Consider the following 20,491-nt stretch of genomic DNA (forward strand, 5'->3'; position numbering starts at 1 on the left):
TCCTCGTTCGGTCTGGTTCTGTTTGCCGCAACCCCTCTTGTTCTGTGCACCTCGACCTTCTCGATCGGCTCGTGTGCTCAATAGGCCCAATTCAACTCCCTCACTGTTGTGACTTCGGTGCTTGCCACTTCGCCGATTCCTTCGTGTTGGCGTCAATTTTCGCTGCCTTCTCGTCCTCTTGGCCTTGAAATGATCCGGTTCTTCCGAATCCGTCTGTTGAACTGAATTGGTTGTCTCCGATTCATTCCAACTCTTGTCCGAATCGGTCGCTCCCGATTCGTTTTCCGGTTCCAGGCCCTTCACCACATTGGACCATGTCCGGGTCTTGGCCTTCTCCTTCCGGTCAGCTCTGTCCTTCTTGACTCAGTTGCCGCAACCGCTTGGTCCGACTTGTTCGGATGTGTCAACTGCTTTTGTCGACTCCACTCCTTTCTTCTTCTCGTCTCCCCCTTTGTCGGTTCTTCCCTCACCGGCGCAATCAACAGTTTCCTTGCCTTTGCCCGTTCCAGTGTCTTTACCCGTTCTCCCCCTCAAGTGTGGCACGTCGAGATGCTGAACACCAAGCATTTTGGTAAAGTGTTGCAACTTGTCTGATCCTAACGGTTTGGTGAAGATGTCGGCAACTTGCCGATCCGTCTAAACATACCGAAGCTCTACTTCACCGCTCAGGACACGCTCATGCACGAAGTGGTAGTGCACTTCTATGTGCTTTGTGCGAGCATGGAATACGGGGTTCTTGGCGAGCTGCAGGCTGCTCATATTGTCGTAGTAGATCAGGATCGGGGTCGGTACCTCGATCCGTAGGTCTTGCGGCAGTCGCCGAAGCCAAATGGCTTCACAGGTGGCAACGGTAACGCCCCGATATTCAGCCTTAGTGCTCGACAGAGCCACTATTAGCTGCTTTTTGCTGCTCCACGCAACAGCCGCGCTACCTAGGGAAAACATGTAACCGGAAGTTGATTGGCGATTTGATGCATCGCCGGCCCAGTCGGCATCTGTGTAACCGACTAGCTCTTCGGTTATACCTCGCCGGTATAACAGTTCTCGGTCCTTCGTGCCGCTCATATACCGCAGTATTCGGTGCGCGCACTAAAGATGCTCTACGGTCGGCTTCTGCATGAATTGGCTAATCACAACGACCGAAAAGCTGATGTCGGGTCGGGTGATGGTCAAATATATAAGGCTTTCGACAATTTGTTGGAATTGTTTCTCATTGCAGGTTGGTCTGGAGTCGGGATGGAGCTTCTAGTTTCGGTCCAGGGGTATGGAGACCAGTCGGCATTTTGGCATGCCGAACTTGTACAACATATTCAACACATAGTGTCTTTGTGAGAGCAATATGCCGTCGGGGGTTCAGATCACCTCAATCCCAAAGAAATAGTGAAGGTCCCCCAGGTCCTTCATCTCAAATGCGTCCGACAACTGGGACTTGACTCGGATGATTTCATCGAGTCTGGGTCTGGTGATGACTAGATCATCAACATACAACAAGACGCAAACCGGACTGTTCGGACCTTGCCGGATGAACAGTGAAGAGTCAGATTTGGAGGCCACAAACCCCATCTTACGCAACCGATGCATGATCTTCGCATTCCAAGCTCGGGGGGCTTGCTTCAGGCCATAAAGTGACTTCTTCAGCCGGCATACCGCCGAATTGTTCATCTCCGACTGGAAACCGGGGGGTTGTATCATGAAGACGTCTTCTTCAAGATCTCCTTGAAGAAATGCATTCTTCACATCCATCTAGTGAAGATGCCACCCCTTGCCGCTGCAATCACCAGCACCACACGAACTGTCGTCATCTTCGCTACCGGAGCGAAGGTCTCGTCATAGTCGATTCCGTGGGTTTGCGCGTATCCCTTTGCCACTAACCGGGCCTTGTACCGGTTAACTGAACCATTGGCGTTGTACTTTACCTTGTACACCCACTTACATCCGATTGGTTTACAACATCGGGGAGGGTCAACTAGGTCCCATGTGTCGTTGGCATCAAGTGCCCGCATTTCCTCCTCCATAGTGGCACACCAATTTGCGTCCTTTGCCGCTTCTGCGTAGCTCTCCGGCGCACGCACTTCCGCCACCTTGGTCATGTACGCATAGTGATGCGCCATGTACTCATTGTACTCGTACCGCGTCACGGGGTTCTTCTGGCGGGAAGACTGGCGTAACTTCTTATTACCCGGTTTGGGCCCCTTCTTGGCCGGTGTGGTCCTCGTTGCCGAAGATCCGCCTTCTTTCATACCGAAGTCGGATTCGCTCTGACCCGACTCATCGTTGCCGGTTTTGTATTCCAGCATCTTCTTCTTCCCTTTCTCTTTGCGCGTGAACCGTCTCCTCGGTTCCTTGCGAGGGGAGAGCACGACAGAGTCTCCATTACTCACTGGTTCCTCATCTGACTGGTCGGATTGACCCAGTCTCTTGTTCGGCCCACTCAACCGAAACGATTCCGGACTCTCTTCTTGAGTCCTGGATTCATCATCTTCTACTTGGGCCAGTTCACGCTCACTAGCCTCATCCTTCGGCATCGAGTCCGGGTCGGAAGTCGGAGTACCATGATGTTGTTTCATCAAACTCGACATCGCGGCTAACTCGGACCTACTTCGTCCGAGGGTTATAACACTTATACCCCTTTCGCTCATGTGAGTAGCCGACGAGGATGCACTTCTCCAATTTTGCATCCAACTTCCTCCGCTTCTCATCCAGCACATGCACATATGCAATACTATCGAATATCCGAAGGTGTCGCAAATTCGGCTTGCGCCCGAAATATAGCTCATGCGCGGACACCTTGTCACCGATCCGGTTTTGAATGTAGACGACCGTCCGGACTGCCTCCGCCTAATAGAAATGGGGCATGCTCTTCTCTTCCAGCATTGCCCTTGCCGCGTCGACAATCAACCGGTTCTTCCTCTCGGCCACACCGTTTTGCTCCGGTGTGTATCTGTAGCTGAACTCTCTCCGAATTCCTTTTTGTTGCAGATAACTGTTGAATTGGTCAGAAAAATATTCTTTTCCGCCATCCAACCGTAGGCACTTGATCTTCCTCTTCGTTTCCCGTTCAACCAGACTTTGTAGGTTCCGGAAACACTCAAAGAATTCGGTCTTCCGCTCAATGAGGTAGATCCATGTGTGCCGGCTATAGTCGTCGATGAAGGAGACGAAGTATCGACTCTCGCCAAGACTCACGTTCTGTGCCGGTCCCCATACATCCGAATGAATAAGGTCGAGCTTGTTATGGCTACGGTTTCGTTCGGTGAGGAATGGAAGCCGGTGTTGCTTCCCGAGTTGGTAGGCTTCAGATATATGGGCCTTCCGGCCACTAAACTTCGGCAAACCGAAAACAACTTGTTTCGTTTGCAAGACTTGAAGCCGCCGGTAATTGACGTGACCGATCCGCTTGTGCTAGAGATCTATATCCTTTTCAATCTTCTGTCCTTTGGCAAACAACGCGGTGCCGACGTCATTGGTGTTGAGGATGAACATCTTCCCGTCTCTGCGCCCTTGCGCAATAACCTGGCCCTCATCCTTAATGAAGCACCCAAGGTGCGTAAACTGCACCTGCATCCCCTAGTCAATGATTTGCCCAACTGACACCAGGTTCTTCGTGATAGTCGGGACGTGTAACACGTTTATCAGCTTCCCCCTCTGTCCGACGTGGCTCAAAGGGACTTCTCCGACATGCACAATTGGGTGAGGAGTGTCGTCTCTGGTTTCGACGACCCCTGGTTGTTCCGGTTTCTCCAAGAAGGAGAACCACTCTTTGTGGCTCGTCATGTGATTCGACGCACCGGAATCAACATACCATACTTCCTCCGATTTGGAAGTGGTCTTCATCACCAAGGTTGGCCCCTTACCGGTCTTCCCGGTTCCAGATCCTTTCGATCCTTGCGCGTAGTGCAAGTTTTGCCGGTTCTCCCGACCGGTTTTGCCGAATCCAGATCTGTCCGAATTGGCACGCTTCTTGCAACACTCGGTTTCTTTGTGGCCCTTTTTGCCACAGTACTAGCATTCCGTGGTGGATTTTTCTTGCCGGCCTCCGGCACAACCTTGACTCCCCCTGGTTGTGGAAGTCCCGTAACTATTGTCGGCACGTTCTCTGTGCCTTCTTTCCTGCTCTTGTCGGCCGCCTCCTGTGCGTGCCGACCCACCTCATCCCCCACGCCCATGGGGTCTATCCGCCTCTTTGTACAGCATCCGGCTGCCCGATTGAGTGGACTTGGACCCACTCGCGTGGTTTTCTTCGACCATAAGCATCGATTGCAAAGTCGAAGAAGGTTGGTGGTTTCTCCCGGTGTAGATCGCTGTCCGGATTGGCCCGTACCTTTGCGCTAGACCACCAAGGCATATTTGTACCATTTCGTCTTCATCCACCGTCACATTGATGGACTTGAGCGCATCGCAAATCTCCTTTATTTTGGTGGTGTAGTCCGTAACCAACATATCTCTTTGTCGGATGTTGTTCAGCTCTTGCCGGAGCTGCAACTTGCAGGCTATGGTACTTGCGGCGAAAATCTTACACAGATTTTACCAGGGCTCCTTCGGCGTCTTTACATCCCTGATGTAGCCGAGCATCTGGTCGTGCACATAAGATGCGAGGCAGTATAATACTTGGCTCGCTCCTTGCTCCCATACCGGGAAGTCCTTGTGTCCAGGCTCTGGTGCTACCTCATTCGTTCCTTCCACGAAACTTCAATACCCATGCCCTAGTAGGTCCTGGTGCATTTTGTATGACTAGGACGCGTAGTTACTTCGGTCGAGCTTCTCTGTAGGAAGTGAACTCGCCATACCTCTGTCCATATTTTTTCTCTGTTTACTATTCTATTCTCACAACCTGTAGGGTTTGTCTTGCGAAAACAAATGTCGGTCGCAGAGGTCTTCAACCCTCGCGCTTTGATACCATGATAGAACGTATGTGCGGAAGCGTAAGACAACAACTTGGTTGTGTAGCAACAGAGAGAGAGAGAGAGAGAGAGAGAGAGAGAGAGAGAGAGAGAGAGAGAGAGAGAGAGAATAATACATAGAATACAGAGAGTACTCGGGAGAGACAGAGAGAGCAGAACAAGAATCTAAATTCAAAAATTATATCAACAATCTGTACATACAACGTGCTCAACATCACTATATATACAAGTCCTCATGGGACTGACAGAAGTACATCGTACTTCAATGCTCACACGAGCGTCTGACACTAACTACGAGACAATAACTACCTAGTAATCTAAGCTATTACTAGGCTTTCGGTTACTGATGGATCCAGCTAACCGGCTCCCCAACTCACCGGCTCTTTCGCTTACTGGGCACTCACCGGCTCACTGATCCGTCTCGCTCACTGGCTCAGGCTTATTCAGCCGATTTAGCTCCAGTTGAGCTTGCCGCTCAACAAAACATAAGGAATTATTGACCAAAGAAAGGAAAGAGGAGTAAACCACCCAATCACCCCCTAACAATGGCATGAGACTGTCCCGAACCTTCTTGATATCCCATACCGTCGAGGGTTGATCTGAGTTGTACCGTGGGTTCAATAAGGATCACACATGCTTAGCTAACAAGAGCCATAGCCACACAATCATAGTCTCAACATAAGCCAAGCCTCCCTTGATAAGAATGTAACTAGCCTCCTTATATAGGCGGAAACCCTAGGCCCTAGTGTGTTCACGGTTGATTGCTTTATTTGAAGTGGTCAAGTGATAACATGCTTAATAATTATCCCACACCGTAGAATTGAATATTACAATTTATGCCCTCCTTTCTTTCAGAATTAACTCACATGTACTCATCATAAGTGAAGAGATAGGACTGTAAGTAGACGAGAAAGATGTGTTGAAATATTCACACGGTATACAGAAAATAGTAAAATACACATTACATAGTTTTTACGTTGAAACCGTAAACATGGGAAAACCACAGGAACGGATATTTCACTATAGGCAAAAATTAAAGGAGACGAAAAAGAAACAGGTTACAACTCTCTGTAACTCAGAGAATACCCCTTAGCGTTTAAGGCAAGTTCCATTGAACTATGTATTGAAATTCCGTGCTCGGCCACAACCGAGGAACAGGATCGATTCACAGAAAACGGGAAATACAACAATGCACGAAAAACAATAGAGAGAAAGGTACACTGGATGTTTTACGTGGAAAACCCTAAATGGGAAAAACCACGGGAGTGCTCAAACTCCAACTATCACTATGAACAGGGATGTACACTGGTGAAGCTACAAGGCAACAACCTTGAGCTCACTGTCTTCGCCACAGGCGGCGGCAATACACAGAGGCAACGACCTCTTCGTCTCTCTCTCTCTCTCTCTCTCGGCTGCTCTCACTTCGCATGAAAATTAAGCAACAACCACATAAAACTGTTTGCCCTAAGTCATATTTATACATATATGACTTTCGGGATATTTACAAATATAGCCCTGCATCCGGATCTCTCTCCGGGTACATTCGTCATCCGGCTCCGTAGCCGGGGTCTTCATCATCCGGATCCGTATCCGGGTACTCTTCATCCGGCTTCATGCCGGGTACTCTTCATCCGGCTCCGTAACCGCAACCGGGCTTGCCGTCATTCATCTCCGGACATCCCATCCGGAGGGACCGTAATCCCAACAAACTCCCCCTTCACTTCGGCATGGGATGTCTCTCCAATCCGATCCTCTTCCGGCATGCTTCCAGCTTGTCGGGTGTGAGCACCTTGGTCAGCATATCCGACCCGTTCTCGTCAGTGTGGATCTTCGTCAGCACGAACTCCTCGTCTTCTATCCTCTCCCGGATCCAGTGGTATCTCCGCTGGATGTGTTTCGTCTGGGAATGGTAGGCCGCGTTCTTCGCAAGGTGGATGGCACTCTGACTGTCGCAGTAGAGTCGGTACTCCTCCTGTTGGATACCGAGCTCTCTAATGAAGTCCTTCATCCATATTATTTCCTTGCCGGCTTCAACAGCTGCCATGTACTCCGCCTCCGTGGTTGACAACGCAACCGTCTTCTGCAGCCTCGACTGCCACGAAACGGCTCCCCCTGCATAGGTCATCACATACCCTGATGTGGACCGGCTGGTATCTGCATCAGCCGACATATCCGAATCGGTGAAGCCGTCGAGTTGGGGCTTACCGGAGCCGAATCGAAGGCACACGTTTGCCGTGCCCTTCAGGTATCGGAGTGTCCACTTGACCGCGTTCCAATGCTCTTTGCCAGGATTGCTCATGTACCGGCTCACCACTCCGACTGCATATCCTATGTCCGGTCTCGTACACACCATGGCGTACATCAAGCTCCCGACGGCTGAGGCATACGGCACTTTCATCATATCCTCCTTCTCAGCCTTTGTCTTGGGGCTCTGCTTGCTGGACAACTTGCAGTTTGCTGGGAGGGTTGACCCGACCGGTCTTGCTTCCGACATGTTGAACCGGTGAAGCACCTTCGTCACGTACTTCTCCTGTGACAGCCACAACTGCTTCTTCTTCCGGTCCCGGATGATGTGCATCCCTAGTATTTGCCTCGCCGGACCCAGGTCCTTCATTGAGAAGGTTTGGTGAAGAGCCTTCTTCAGCATCCGTATCTTGACCTGGTCCCGTCCGACGATCAACATGTCGTCCACGTACAGGAGGAGTATTAGAAAGTCTCCTCCTTCGAACTTCTTCACAAACACGTAGTGGTCGGACTGCGTTTTGAGGTACCCTTCGTCGGTCATGAAGGAGTCGAACTTCCGGTACCATTGCCGGGGAGCCTGCTTCAATCCGTAAAGGCTCTTCTTCAACCGGCATACCAGGTGCTCCTTCCCTTTCTTCTCGAATCCTTCCGGTTGCTGCATGTAGATCTCTTCATCGAGGTCACCGTGAAGGAATGTCGTCTTCACGTCCATCTGTTCTACCTCGAGGTCCATGCTTGCCGCTATGCTCAGCACCGTCCGGATAGAGGTCATCTTCACTACCGGGGCAAATATCTCGTCGAAGTCGACGCCCTTCTTCTGCTGGAACCCCTTCACCACGATCCTGGCTTTGTATCTCTGGGGGTTTCCGGCATCTCCCGGTTTCAGCTTGAACACCCACTTGTTTCGAAGTGCCCGCTTTCCTTTCGGCAACTCCACAAGTTCATATGTGTGGTTCTCATGCAGGGAATCCATCTCCTCCTGCATGGCACTTAACCACCTGCGGCTCTGGGTGTCGTGCTTTGCTTCTTCAAAGCTCTCCGGCTCCCCCTCGTCGGTTAGCAGCACGTGCTCTGGTTCCGGAAATCTCCGGGGGGCCCTTCTCTCTCTTAGAGGATATCTCCGTTCGGGAGCTTCGGTAACCGGTTCTTCCGATTCTTCTTCTTCATCCGAATCCATTTCGGGATCGGGGCCGGTTCCGGTATCATTTTCATCTTCTTCGGCCGGTTCTGTTTCTTCACCGTCTTCGGCCGGGTCTTCGAGTGTTAACCGGTCCCTTGCCGGTCGGGACTGCTCCTCGTAGAGTTTATCCTCACCGGTCGACTTGGAGCTCTTCATCTTCTTCTCCGACTCCCAGTCGGCGAGCGTCTTGTCCTCCATGAAGATGATATCTCGACTCCTGAATATCTTCTTGTCGACCGGGTCCCATACTCGGTAGCCGAACTCGTCGTCGCCGTAACCGAGGAATATGCATGGCCGGGTCTTTGGATCTAACTTTCCTCTCCGGTCCTTTGCCACATGCACGTATGTGAGACACCCGAACACCTTCAGATGCCGGTAGGACACTTCCTTACCGGTCCACACTTTCTGCGGCGTGTCTCCGTCCAAAGGTACTAAGGGTGATCTATTTATCACATACGTCGCCGTCGACATTGCCTCAGCCCAAAATCCCTTGGGTAGTTTCGCATGCGCTAGCATACTCCGGACCCTCTCCATTATGGTCCGGTTCATCCTCTCGGCCAGCCCGTTCAGTTCCGGCGTCTTCGGCACAGTAAACTCGAGCCGGATTCCCTTCGAGCGACAGTACTCCTGGAACTGCCCCCGGTATTCCCCTCCGTTATCCGCTCGTATCGCTTTCAGCTTCTTGCCGGATTCTCTTTCCACTCTCGCGTGGAGTTCTCTGAAGACGGACAACACTTGGTCCTTTGTCTTCAACGGTGCCGTCCACAGCTTCCGGCTGTGATCATCAATGAATGTCACGAAGTACTGGGCTCCGCCATGTGACTTCGTTTCTACCTGACACACATCAGTGTGCACCAGCTCCAAGGGTGCGCTACGTCTCGTCGGTGGCCTTGAGTGGAAGGAGGTCCGGTTTTGCTTACCGGCCAGGCAGTCGGTGCACTTCTCCAGGTGCACATGCTTCACTGGAATAAGGTTGTCTTCTGCAAGCCTCTTCATCCCCTTCTCACTCATGTGGCACAGTCTTTTGTGCCACAGCTCACCGGCAGTGTCGGCTGCCACATTCAGCTCTTCCGGACATAACCGGGCATTCATCAGGTACAGAGTGTTGACCTTCCGGGCCCGAGCCACTATCAGGCTCCCCTTGCTGAACTTCATTACGCCGTTCCGGATGCTACCCGTGTAGCCTTCATCATCTAGCCTCCCGGCCGAGATCAGGTTCAATCGGACCTCCGGAACGTGTCGCACATCCTTCAACAGCATCTTGCATCCGGTTGATGTCATCAGCCACACGTCTCCTATACCGGCAATTCGGCATGTACCTTCATTTCCCATCCGGACAAAGCCGTGCTCACCGGCTGTGTAGGATGAGAAGTATTTCTTCTCCGGGGTCAGGTGGAACGACGCTCCGGAATCGACCACCCAGGTCATCTCTACGCCGGCAAGGTTCAACTCCCTCTCTTCGGTAATGAGCATTATCTCTTCTTCACTTGCCGCGAGTGCCGTCGTTCCTTTCCGGTCCTGCCCTCGCCGATCCGGACCTCTCCGGTCCGTGGCTCCCCGGTATGCACCGTTTCTCTCCGGTGACTTCTTCGAATCGGTGTCGTCGGCTCCGTTGTCCTTTCGGTAATGCCGACAATTCTTCCGGAAGTGCCCCGGCTTCCCACAGTGGAAGCAGATGGGTCTTCCTCTTGACTGCGACCGGGTCCCCGACTTCTCCCGTCTTTGCGGACTCCGGTTCCAGTGTCTTCCCCGTTCCGATTCGGTAAGCAGCGCCTTCGAGTCGGAGGCCGGTTCTTTATCTCTCCGACGCGCTTCTTCATTTAGAATACTTGTCTTTACCGTTTGTAGGGACAAGTTGTCTTCCGTGCAGGAGGTGCTGAGAGTCACCACCAAGTTCTCCCAGCTGTCCGGCAATGTACACATCAGGATGATGGCTTGCATTGCATCCTCCAACGGGAACTTGATCGCCGCAAGCTGGTTCACGAATCCCATGAACGTGCTTACGTGTTCCACCATACTCTCGCCGTCCCGGTACTTGAGGTTCACTATCTTTCTCATCAGGGAGGTCCGGTTCAACGCATTCTTCCTCTCATAGAGGCCCGACAGCTTCTTCCACATCTCATAGGCGTTCGTATCGTTCGCCACATGTTGCAGGACACTTACATCGACATATTGCCGGATCGTCGCTACTGCTTTCCGGTTCAGGAGCTTCCACTCCGACTCAAGTACTCCCTTCGGTATTTCCGACCTGTCAATCGGTTCGTACAGGTCCCGAACAATCAGAAGATCCTCCATCTTGATCTTCCAGTCGGCGTAATTCTGCGCATTCAGCACCATCATTCCCGGCTGCCCGCTGCCGCCGCCTTCCATTTTCTGTGTTACCGTCGCTCTGATACCACTTTATTGAAATTCCGTGCTCGGCCACAACCGAGGAACAGGATCGATTCACAGAAAACGGGAAATACAACAATGCACGAAAAACAATAGAGAGAAAGGTACACTGGATGTTTTACGTGGAAAACCCTAAATGGGAAAAACCACGGGAGTGCTCAAACTCCAACTATCACTATGAACAGGGATGTACACTGGTGAAGCTACAAGGCAACAACCTTGAGCTCACCGTCTTCGCCACAGGCGGCGGCAATACACAGAGGCAACGACCTCTTCGTCTCTCTCTCTCTCTCTCTCTCGGCTGCTCTCACTTCGCATGAAAATTAAGCAACAACCACATAAAACTGTTTGCCCTAAGTCATATTTATACATATATGACTTTCGGGATATTTACAAATATAGCCCTGCATCCGGATCTCTCTCCGGGTACATTCGTCATCCGGCTCCGTAGCCGGGGTCTTCATCATCCGGATCCGTATCCGGGTACTCTTCATCCGGCTTCATGCCGGGTACTCTTCATCCGGCTTCATGCCGGGTACTCTTCATCCGGCTCCGTAACCGCAACCGGGCTTGCCGTCATTCATCTCCGGACATCCCATCCGGAGGGACCGTAATCCCAACACTATGTTGCCACTCTCTCTCATGCATCTCTCTTCTTACCTTCATTATATTATGCACTACACTCACTATGTTTGCCCTAGGTCTATTTATACTCATACACAGTATGGGCTATTTACAAACATAGCTTTCATTATTATTATTATTATTAATCTTAGTTGATTAGCTAACTAATCGACTCCTATGTCGATTTTTCAGTCAGCCCGACTAGCCGACTCCCATCTCATAAGGTATTGTCCACCCCGATGCGAAGGAGTATCCACGTAGCACCCATCTGTGTGGACCAGTTCTAGTGCACATTGTCTCCCTTTTGGTGGTCTTGAGTGGAATACTGCTTTGTTTTGCTTTCCGACCAAGCACTTGACACACTTCTCCAAGTGCACTCCTTTTACTTCTAGAAGGAGTTTCTGATTGACTAGGATATGCATTCCCTTCTCGCTTATATGGCCAAGCCTCTTATGCCATATCTCTACGCTTGAGTTGTCAACCACATTTGCTTCATCCTTGCATAGCTTTTCTTGCATCATATACAATGTGCCTTGTTTTTGTGCTTGGGCCACTATGAGATTCCCCGACAGAACTTCTATTTTCCATTTCGAAAAATACCATTGTAGCCTTCGTCGTCCAATCTTCCAGTTGATATCAGGGACATGTCGAAGATCCCTCAGGGTCAGCCAACAACCAGTCGATGTTGTCATGCACACACTTCCAATGCCGACTATCCTGCATTCTCGATTATCTCCCATCTTCACATAGTCATAGTCACTGGTTGCATAAGACGAGAACCACTCTCTCAAGGGAGTTATATGGAACGATGCACCGGAGTCGATCACCTAGGTGCATTCTTCATTTGCAAGGTTTGCACTTGCTTGCTTGCAAATGAACAGGAGTTCCCCTTCGTTCGTAGCGACGGTTGTAGTGCCCTTCTCATTAGAAATCTTTCTGGCTTCAACATAATTCGAGACACCTTTGTCCTTAAGGTAGATGGGTTGTGATTAAATTACCAACACGATAAACACCATTTCCCCTACTTCAAAAAGAAAATCCTAAATCTTAGAGAGTTCCTTTTACAATTGCTAATGATTTGTTTTGCCAACATAATTTAAGCTTAATATCGTCATAATGGAGAGTTATTTTTTATGTTTTAAAAATTAGATAACGATGTGTGTTTATGATCATAGCCACAAGCTCATAGAAATGATAATAAGCCCAACAATGCCAGTTTTCGTGAGGGGGAACACAAAGATTTGCATACATGATTCTTTCTTCCAACACAATAAACACTACAAGGGACACAATCATAGAACTTCTAGTGATATGAAATTGTTGTTTGTTTTGCCAATGTAAGATCACACAAGTTAGTGATATGTGATTAGAATCATAGCCGCAAGCTCATGGAATCCATAAGAAGCCCAACAATACCACTTTTCATAAGGGGGATGCCAAGATTTGCATACAAGATCCTTTCTTCCAAGCCAATAAACATCACAAAGGATACAAATCATAGAGTATCTAGTGATATGGAATGTGTTATTTGATTTGCCAATGTAAGATCACACAACTTAGTGATGTGTTTAGGATCATAGCCACATGCCCAACAATGTTTTTTTCATAAGGGGGAACACCGAGTTTTGCATAGAAGATCACAATAAATACAACAGAGGATCATAGCCACAAGATCATAGAACCCATAATAAGCCCAACAATGCCACTTTTCATAAAGGGAACACTAAGTTTTGCATACAAGATCGCAATAAACAACACAAAGGACACAAATCATAGAACTTCCAGGGATATGTAATGTTTACTTGATTTGTCAACGTACGATCACAAGTTAGTGACTTGTGCATACTTGAGCACATGATTCCAGGATCACAAGTTAGTGACTTGTGCATACTTGAGCACATGATTCCAGGATCACAAGTTAGTGGCTTGTGCATACTTGAGCACATGATTCCAGTCTGCAAATCCTCATAGATGTTACAATAATTAAGAAAAAAACTATATATACACACACACACACACATTGCCATTGTTCCATAAAACCAATTCTATATGCTTGCTATATGCTATATGCTATATGACATTGTTCCATTGGATTTTTTATACTTTCCATTGTTCCATCATGTCGATTCTATATACTTGCCCTTGTTCCATGGGATTGATTCTATATGCTTGACATTGTTCATTCCATCAGATTGATTCTATATACTTGCCATCGATCCATTGGATCGATTCTATATACTCGCCATGGTTCCATCGGATAGTTCTACAGTCTTGTCATTGCATCCTGGAATTGATTTGTAGATGTAGATTCAACTACTTAGAAAACTCAGTATACACATGAGCACATGTTTCCACATCAATGCAAGAATTTGTTTATGTTATATATACTCGCCATTGTTCCATTTATTTGATTTCCGACATACACAGGTTTAAAATAAACGAAACGGGTGGCAAACTAAGTGTGTACATATTCCATCACCATGTCTGAGAGAGAACCTGCTTAGTTCACAAGATAATAATCAAAAGAAAGAAAAATAAAATAAAAATATGAGAGATAAGAGGAGATGGGGGGCTCAAAGTTGTATGGAATACAATTGAAGATGTGTAGCCATTACAAGATAGAGATGAGCATCAAACTGCGGGCTCAAGCTTGTCGGCTAGATTGATCTGCGAAGCGATTTTATCGAGCTGCCCTTTCACACTCATATCGATGAGACGAGAACCATCCTTACCGAAACGGACAACAAAACCAGCTATGATCGAAGGATCGATGACATTCTTCAGCTTAACGCTCTTCGATCCGGACATATTCTGCACTTTCTTACTGATAAGAGACAGTTGTGGCGGTAGAATCTCCACCGCGGATGTGACCACAGCTACTTGGGTATCGGTAAGTTCATTGTAAAGAACATCGAATTCCTTCACAAGCTCCCTTAGGACTATAGTTCTCTTCTTCTCTACAATCAAGTTGAGCAAATTGACAGTGGCAGGTTGGAACTTAGCTTCTATGCTCACCTCTTTCAGGATGGCTTTCTTCTCCTCCACCCTCGCGACAGGGTTGATTATGAAGGACCAGAACTGCTCATCTTGAACAAATACGGAGAGCTTCTCTACGTCTTTCGCGACACTGTCGAGGATGCCTTTCGCTTGGCCTACTTCTGCAAGGGCGGCGGCATAGCCAGATGCAGCAGATTTAGCCATGGAAACAACACAAGGCCTGCGGCTCCTGCTGCCTGCTTCGCCGTCGCCGTCGCAAGATGCGGCAGATCTTCCCTGCTCTTGGACCTTCGACTTTAAAGCATTCATACTACTTCCATGGAAGAAGGAAGTGGTGTTGGTGCTGCTTCCTCGGATCCTGAGGGATGAAGGTGTCCTGATGCAAGAAGGTAGCAGGGAGTTGCTTATGTTGAGAGAGGAGATAGATTGTTGCACTGTCTCCATGATTCTCAGATTGGGGCAATGGCTTCTGCTGCTGCTTTCTGCCTGCCTTTCTTCTTCTTCTTCTTCTTCTTCTTCTTCTTCCTGTCTTCCTTCAGTTGAGCAAAACAGAGCAAAAGGAAAGGGGCCTTATCCATATGGGCCAATGGTTTTTTTTTGTGTGTGTGGTTCCTACACCTCTGCCTATCCTTTAAACTTGAACCTTTCTCCTCCCTAATGATCCTCTCAAGACTCATAGTCTCATACTCATTCGGTCGGTCCCTAGGGCTCCATCTCGCTCTGAAGGCCCGATCCGATACCCGCTCGAGCACACTACATTGGCACACAATTCAGTCTTTGTCACCCCGCACTACCATATCATCTACTCATACTCATTCCGTGAGGTGAGTCCACAAAGCTCAAGCCCATTCTACGCTCAACTCGGAAGGCCTAAGCCAAGACTCGCTCGAGCACATTACTGTGGCATACAATCGAGACTTTTATCACCCCACACTCTTCGTTCTGGGGTATCATGCACTAGATCAAACACATGTTTCCAATACGTTACCATGGGAAGAAGGAGACACTAGCCCATCCCACATTTGGAAGGAAGGCTCGGGGTCAAGGCTCCTCTGAATGCTCGATATTGCGATTGAGATTGCCACAAACTTAGTGTCACATAGTGTCCCCCAAACTTGTTACCGAAGTATCTCTTTCATCAAAAGTTATCGAACATGATATGCGCCTAAAGTTATCAAACATGATACGCCTCTAAAGTTACTAGATTTTATACACATCTAAAGTTACCACACATGATGCCTCTCCAATAGGAAGTGGCACTTTTTTAAAACATAGGGGTATTAAGCAAAATATCTAGAATGTTAGGGATTATTGTGTTTCAACCCTTGATTTCAATGTCTTATAATCCTTGTGATTTACCACATTAACTTGAGGTCGTCAATGAGTGATAACTTGTTTCTCCAACACTTAGCAATTTTGTTGGTTGTAAGATGTGCAATTTGTATCTTCATATCCTGAAAATGTTTGTATTGAGATATAAGTATATGCATGATCCAAAACATAGAAAGAATGAGAAACTCTCTAGATGCCAAAGATTGACAAATCAAACCAAACACTAATATACACATAATCACTTTGGCAAACCTAAAAGGTGAGTCTCATCACGAGTAGTTGGCATGAACTTGTTAGGGTTCCACTTTCCACTTGCATTGGTTCTCATCCTTTTTCACACTACATGGGCAAATGCAACTATTTTAGTTGTTTTTGCCTCTACATCAATCTCACTTTTCAAGACTCGTGTATATATCGTGTCATGAGAATCAAGTATTTGAGACCATGTTAACTTACATAAATGCCATAAACAACATCACCACAGTATACACCATGAATAAATATAAGTATATATTTATATTAAACAAAGTGCTAAAGTGCGATTATTATAACAAGGTTTGATGCAATCGGAGCTACAATTCATGTGCTCTTAACTTGACGGATACAAACACAGCTCAAGAAATTACGCGAGTAACTAACCCTAGAATACATTTGACCAACTCATTAACCATATTTGATACGCCTCCCTTTCAATTGTCAACACACGAGATGGTTGTTGGCAATTCTATTCACACCAAATAAGGTTTATGTTAGTGTAATAGGATTACAATCTCTTTATTCTTGGCATTTGGTTTGATGGGTCTCGCCCTCGTTTGGATAGACATCAATGAGTATGGTGTAGTTTCCTTAATCCAAGGCAACATTGTAAGAACATATTTTGTACCTTCTTGATGTTATTAAGATGGTATACTTCCTCTGCTAATCTTTTACCCATATTATAATAAGATTTGGAATACCAATGCATGCTTGCAATGTACAAAGGTTTTTGTTATTGGATCAACTAGTGTTCACCTATGCATGTGTTAACACTATAGCTCGTGGTGATATTGAACTTATCCTAAGTATTGGAAAGACCTCATAGGTTTGATAATATTGCTCTTATTGGAAGCAAAGCATGGGTAAACATGGAGTATCATGCATACTCGGTTTTCGCCATGTTCCCGGGTAGGCAACACTTGGAGTCGGAATCCTTGATGATGTGAAGTGATTGCAATCGAAGACTCTTGGCATGTGTTGTGAAGAGAGTAACACATGGTGTGGATCGACCCGGAAGTAACATAACGAGATGTTCCGATAGAGTCTGTGGGTTTCAAGAGAAAGAGTCGATCGTAAGCACCAAAGTACTTGGGGGGTATAAAAGTACTTGCATGAAGAAATGCACTTTTAAGTGGTTGATGAAGCGTTAAAAATGAGTGTAGATGCGTGCATATGGATGTGCAGCTCGAGGAGTCCGTGGTGTTGAGCTATTTATTAGTATGGGGGGGAAAAGGTCATGAATATGACTCTTATGTAGTATCATGTATGTATGTGTCTACACACATGCATGCATGCATATTTATGATTTGCATGCCTATTTACATAACATATTAATAATTACACCATACCATACCATACCATACCATACCATGTCAAGTCATACATCCACACATCATCACCACTTACACCATCGCCATTGCCATCATCTAGTCGCCTTCTCCATATCATACACACACACACACACACACACTTCATCTTCATCTTCATCTTCATCTTGGTCTTGATCTTCAACTTCAAGAAGTTGAAGACATTAATGAAGGTATGGTATGGATTTACTTCTGCAAGAAGTTCTACAATAATAAGTAAATAGTAGCCGGATGATCCTCGCCATCATTAGCACTGGCAATATAGCAAGCATTTTGACCATTCCACATCTCTGATTCTTCTCATCCATCTAACCCCACTTTTCCATTAGATCTCAAATTTCAGTTACATGGGCATCTATTTATACTGGTAGAGCATTTGGATCTAAATAATCTCCAACAACACATGAATTTAATAGATCTCTCTCTCTCTCTCAATGTTTTTACTTCAAATCTGAATTTTCTATATATATATCTATATATATAACCAGGTGATGTCTTCATCTGCGTACTTACTCATTGTAAATCGCATCAAGCTAGGAACGTGGATAGGTTAAATTCTGATCTCTATCTCTATCTCTCTGTGTGTTCCAGTTTCTCCGACTCAAAGAGTGTGTGAGTGTTTCTGTGATGGCGCAGATGTCCATTATGACATGCGAGAAGAATGAAATCCTTTTTCCTACTTTGCCGGTTTTTCTCCACCAATGGTCCATCAATCTTTTTCTTTAATTAGTATGGTAGATTAAACGTACTTTCAAGAGACTAATGCAATATAATGACTCGAGTTGTGGTCCATCCACTCCGTGTTTTCGTTTGTGTAGTATAGTAGATTAAACGTGCTCTCAAGAGACTAATGCAATTTATAAAGGTTCGTGTTATAATGTGCAGATAGATGTTTTGATCAATTCCGGAAACATGGAGTCATTTAGTTAATAATGGAAAGGATGTTAGCGTTAGTCTAGCTTTTGAGTTATACGATTACTCGCTCTCATTCCTACCATTGCCATGTACTTAATTGGAATTAATTTATAATGTTGCCATTAAAGCTTCTAAGCTTTTATTCTAGTTGCTACAGGTTCCTAGTCTTCATAATTCATTTCCTTGATTGGTTTAGATTCTCAACTAAAATTTCCACTCATTTATTTTCACATAAAATTACAGGTTTGATTCTCTTTGATAATACAATATTGAGGAGATGGGTCTACCGAAGCTCGTCCTTGCGGATGCTGCCATCTCTTTTCTATGGGTCCTATATATTGCCCTGACTAAGCCGACAACGGTATTTCTGACAACTCTTCTGAACCTGAAAGGCTATGAATTTGCCATTGCCATTGGCCTGATAGCCCTCAATGTTTTCTTCTTTGGCTGGCTTGGTGGCATTTTGGAAGGGGCAATGTGGAACCCTGTTCCTCTACTAGCCTTTTACTCGGTTGGAGCAAGCAAGGACTCTCTTTTCTCTATGGCCGTTCGGTATCCAGCTCAGGTATGTGTATTATGATCGTGTTAATTGAAAAAACTGGCATGTTGTTAAGCACATCAGCATTTCCATGGTTTTCTCTGTTTTAATCACAGCTACATTACTACTACTACTAGCATGTTTTACTTTTAATCACATCAACACTTTTATGTTGCATTTAATAACTTCTCATCTTTCTATGTTTACTTCAAATCACATTAACACCTCTATCCCATTTTTAACCACATAAGGCCTCGATCTAATGGAGAAAAATAGCATAAACCTTCTTGTTGTGATGGAAATGGAGAAACTATCATTTCCAAGATCAGAAGTTTGGTTTAGTAATAGATAGAGGAGGGAGGGTCTATTTTATGTGGGCATTGCTGTTGTAGAGAATACAGCACAGCATCTCATAGCATTTATTTGTACAACTAGATTTGGACTTAGTTCCGAAATAAGGCACATATAAAACCATGTGAGCAAGAAGCTTATCATAATGCAAGTATCCTGTCTATATCATAGTCAGTGGAAAGATTGAGGTAATGTTCAATTTTGATGAAGACAATGAAAGCATGTCTACTGAGAGCATATCCTTATGGAAGAATGTGATTTAGAGTAAGTTTTATGTTGAATAGTTGTGTGAGCATGTATGTTACGTTGAACCAAAGAGAAATGTTGACACATTTGAAACTTCGCTACATCATCTCTTCCTCCATTGATGACCTCCGCTAAGGAACTGGACAGGTTGTAGATAAAGAATCAGAATTGTGCATGCAGATAGATGTAAAGCGGTGCACGAGTTTTTGTCCGAAAAAACATGTTAGTTATTACTTGATTATCACGAAAGATATAATGCTCTGTTGCTCTAGATTGTTGGGGCTGTAGGAGGTGTATTAGCAGCCAAAGAACTGGTCCCTTCACAATACAAGCATTTGCTTGGAGGACCTCAGTTGAAGGTGGATTACAAGACAGGAATACTTGCGGAGCTGATTTTGTCTTTTCTTATCACATTCTCTATTCTGCTCGTGATTTTGAAGGGTCCCAAAAGCAAGTTTCAAAAGAATTGGTTGATAGTTTTAGCAACAATAGCAGTGTTTACACTTGGATCAGGTTATACAGGGCCATCTTTGAACCCTGCTAATGTAAGGCACCTGGTGAATTATTACGTTATTCTATCCCATGCTAAGGACGATTTAACTCTCCATTTACCTAATGGTGCATTTTGGCAGGCATTTGGATGGGCTTATGCAAACCAAAAACACTACGAGAGGGATCATTTTCTTGTTTTTTGGCTTGCACCACTGGCTGGATCGTTGATATCTGGGCAGGTCTTTCAGCTACTTTTCCGAAATCAGCGTGCTAAGAAAGAGAAAGCTGCGTGAGCACTCTTCTGATGGAAGTCAAACCATATCAGCGTGCTAGGAAAGAGAAAGCTGCGTGAGCACTCTTCTGATGGAAGTCAAACCATATTATTATAATAGAGGCCTGATTTAACTAAGAATTGGTTTCTGTGAGCAGTCTGCTATGCAAGTTAAGACTATTGATGTTCCTGTGATCTATATGCTCTAAGTAGTGTTGTAACCTTTCCGATTCTTGCCTTATGCTATTGCTTGGATGTATGTCAACTTGTGTACATCATAATCTAGAATGCCAATTCCTGTTTGATGCCTTGTCAACGTAATGTAGAATATCCATCAAATAACAGGGAATGACATTTTGATGAAATGCTTGATAGATTCTTGTGAAT

At 46.2% G+C, this 20,491-nt stretch overlaps 2 protein-coding genes across 2 annotated transcripts; one reads left to right on the forward strand and one right to left on the reverse strand.

Moving 5' to 3' along the window:
• Positions 1-13,856: 13,856 nt before the first annotated feature.
• On the reverse strand, positions 13,857-14,883 carry LOC147867767 (ATP synthase delta chain, chloroplastic-like). The gene has a single exon (XM_087315576.1). It carries the CDS (start codon positions 14,779-14,781, stop codon positions 13,972-13,974), a length of 810 nt encoding a protein of 269 aa, XP_087171702.1. The 5' UTR covers positions 14,782-14,883; the 3' UTR covers positions 13,857-13,971.
• A 2,447-nt stretch (positions 14,884-17,330) lies between these two features.
• On the forward strand, positions 17,331-20,406 carry LOC147867768 (aquaporin SIP1-2-like). Its single transcript, XM_087315577.1, has 4 exons — positions 17,331-17,464; positions 18,450-18,771; positions 19,614-19,886; positions 19,974-20,406. The coding sequence occupies exons 2-4, from the start codon at positions 18,484-18,486 to the stop codon at positions 20,124-20,126; spliced, it is 714 nt and encodes a 237-aa protein (XP_087171703.1). The 5' UTR covers positions 17,331-17,464; positions 18,450-18,483; the 3' UTR covers positions 20,127-20,406.
• The last annotated feature ends 85 nt before the right edge of the window (positions 20,407-20,491 follow it).

The sequence above is a fragment of the Azolla caroliniana genome, unplaced genomic scaffold (assembly GCF_043228905.1).
Source record: "Azolla caroliniana isolate FFs.n. ecotype wild unplaced genomic scaffold, voAzoCaro1.0.p SCAF_2, whole genome shotgun sequence".
Taxonomy (NCBI): Eukaryota; Viridiplantae; Streptophyta; class Polypodiopsida; order Salviniales; family Salviniaceae; genus Azolla; species Azolla caroliniana.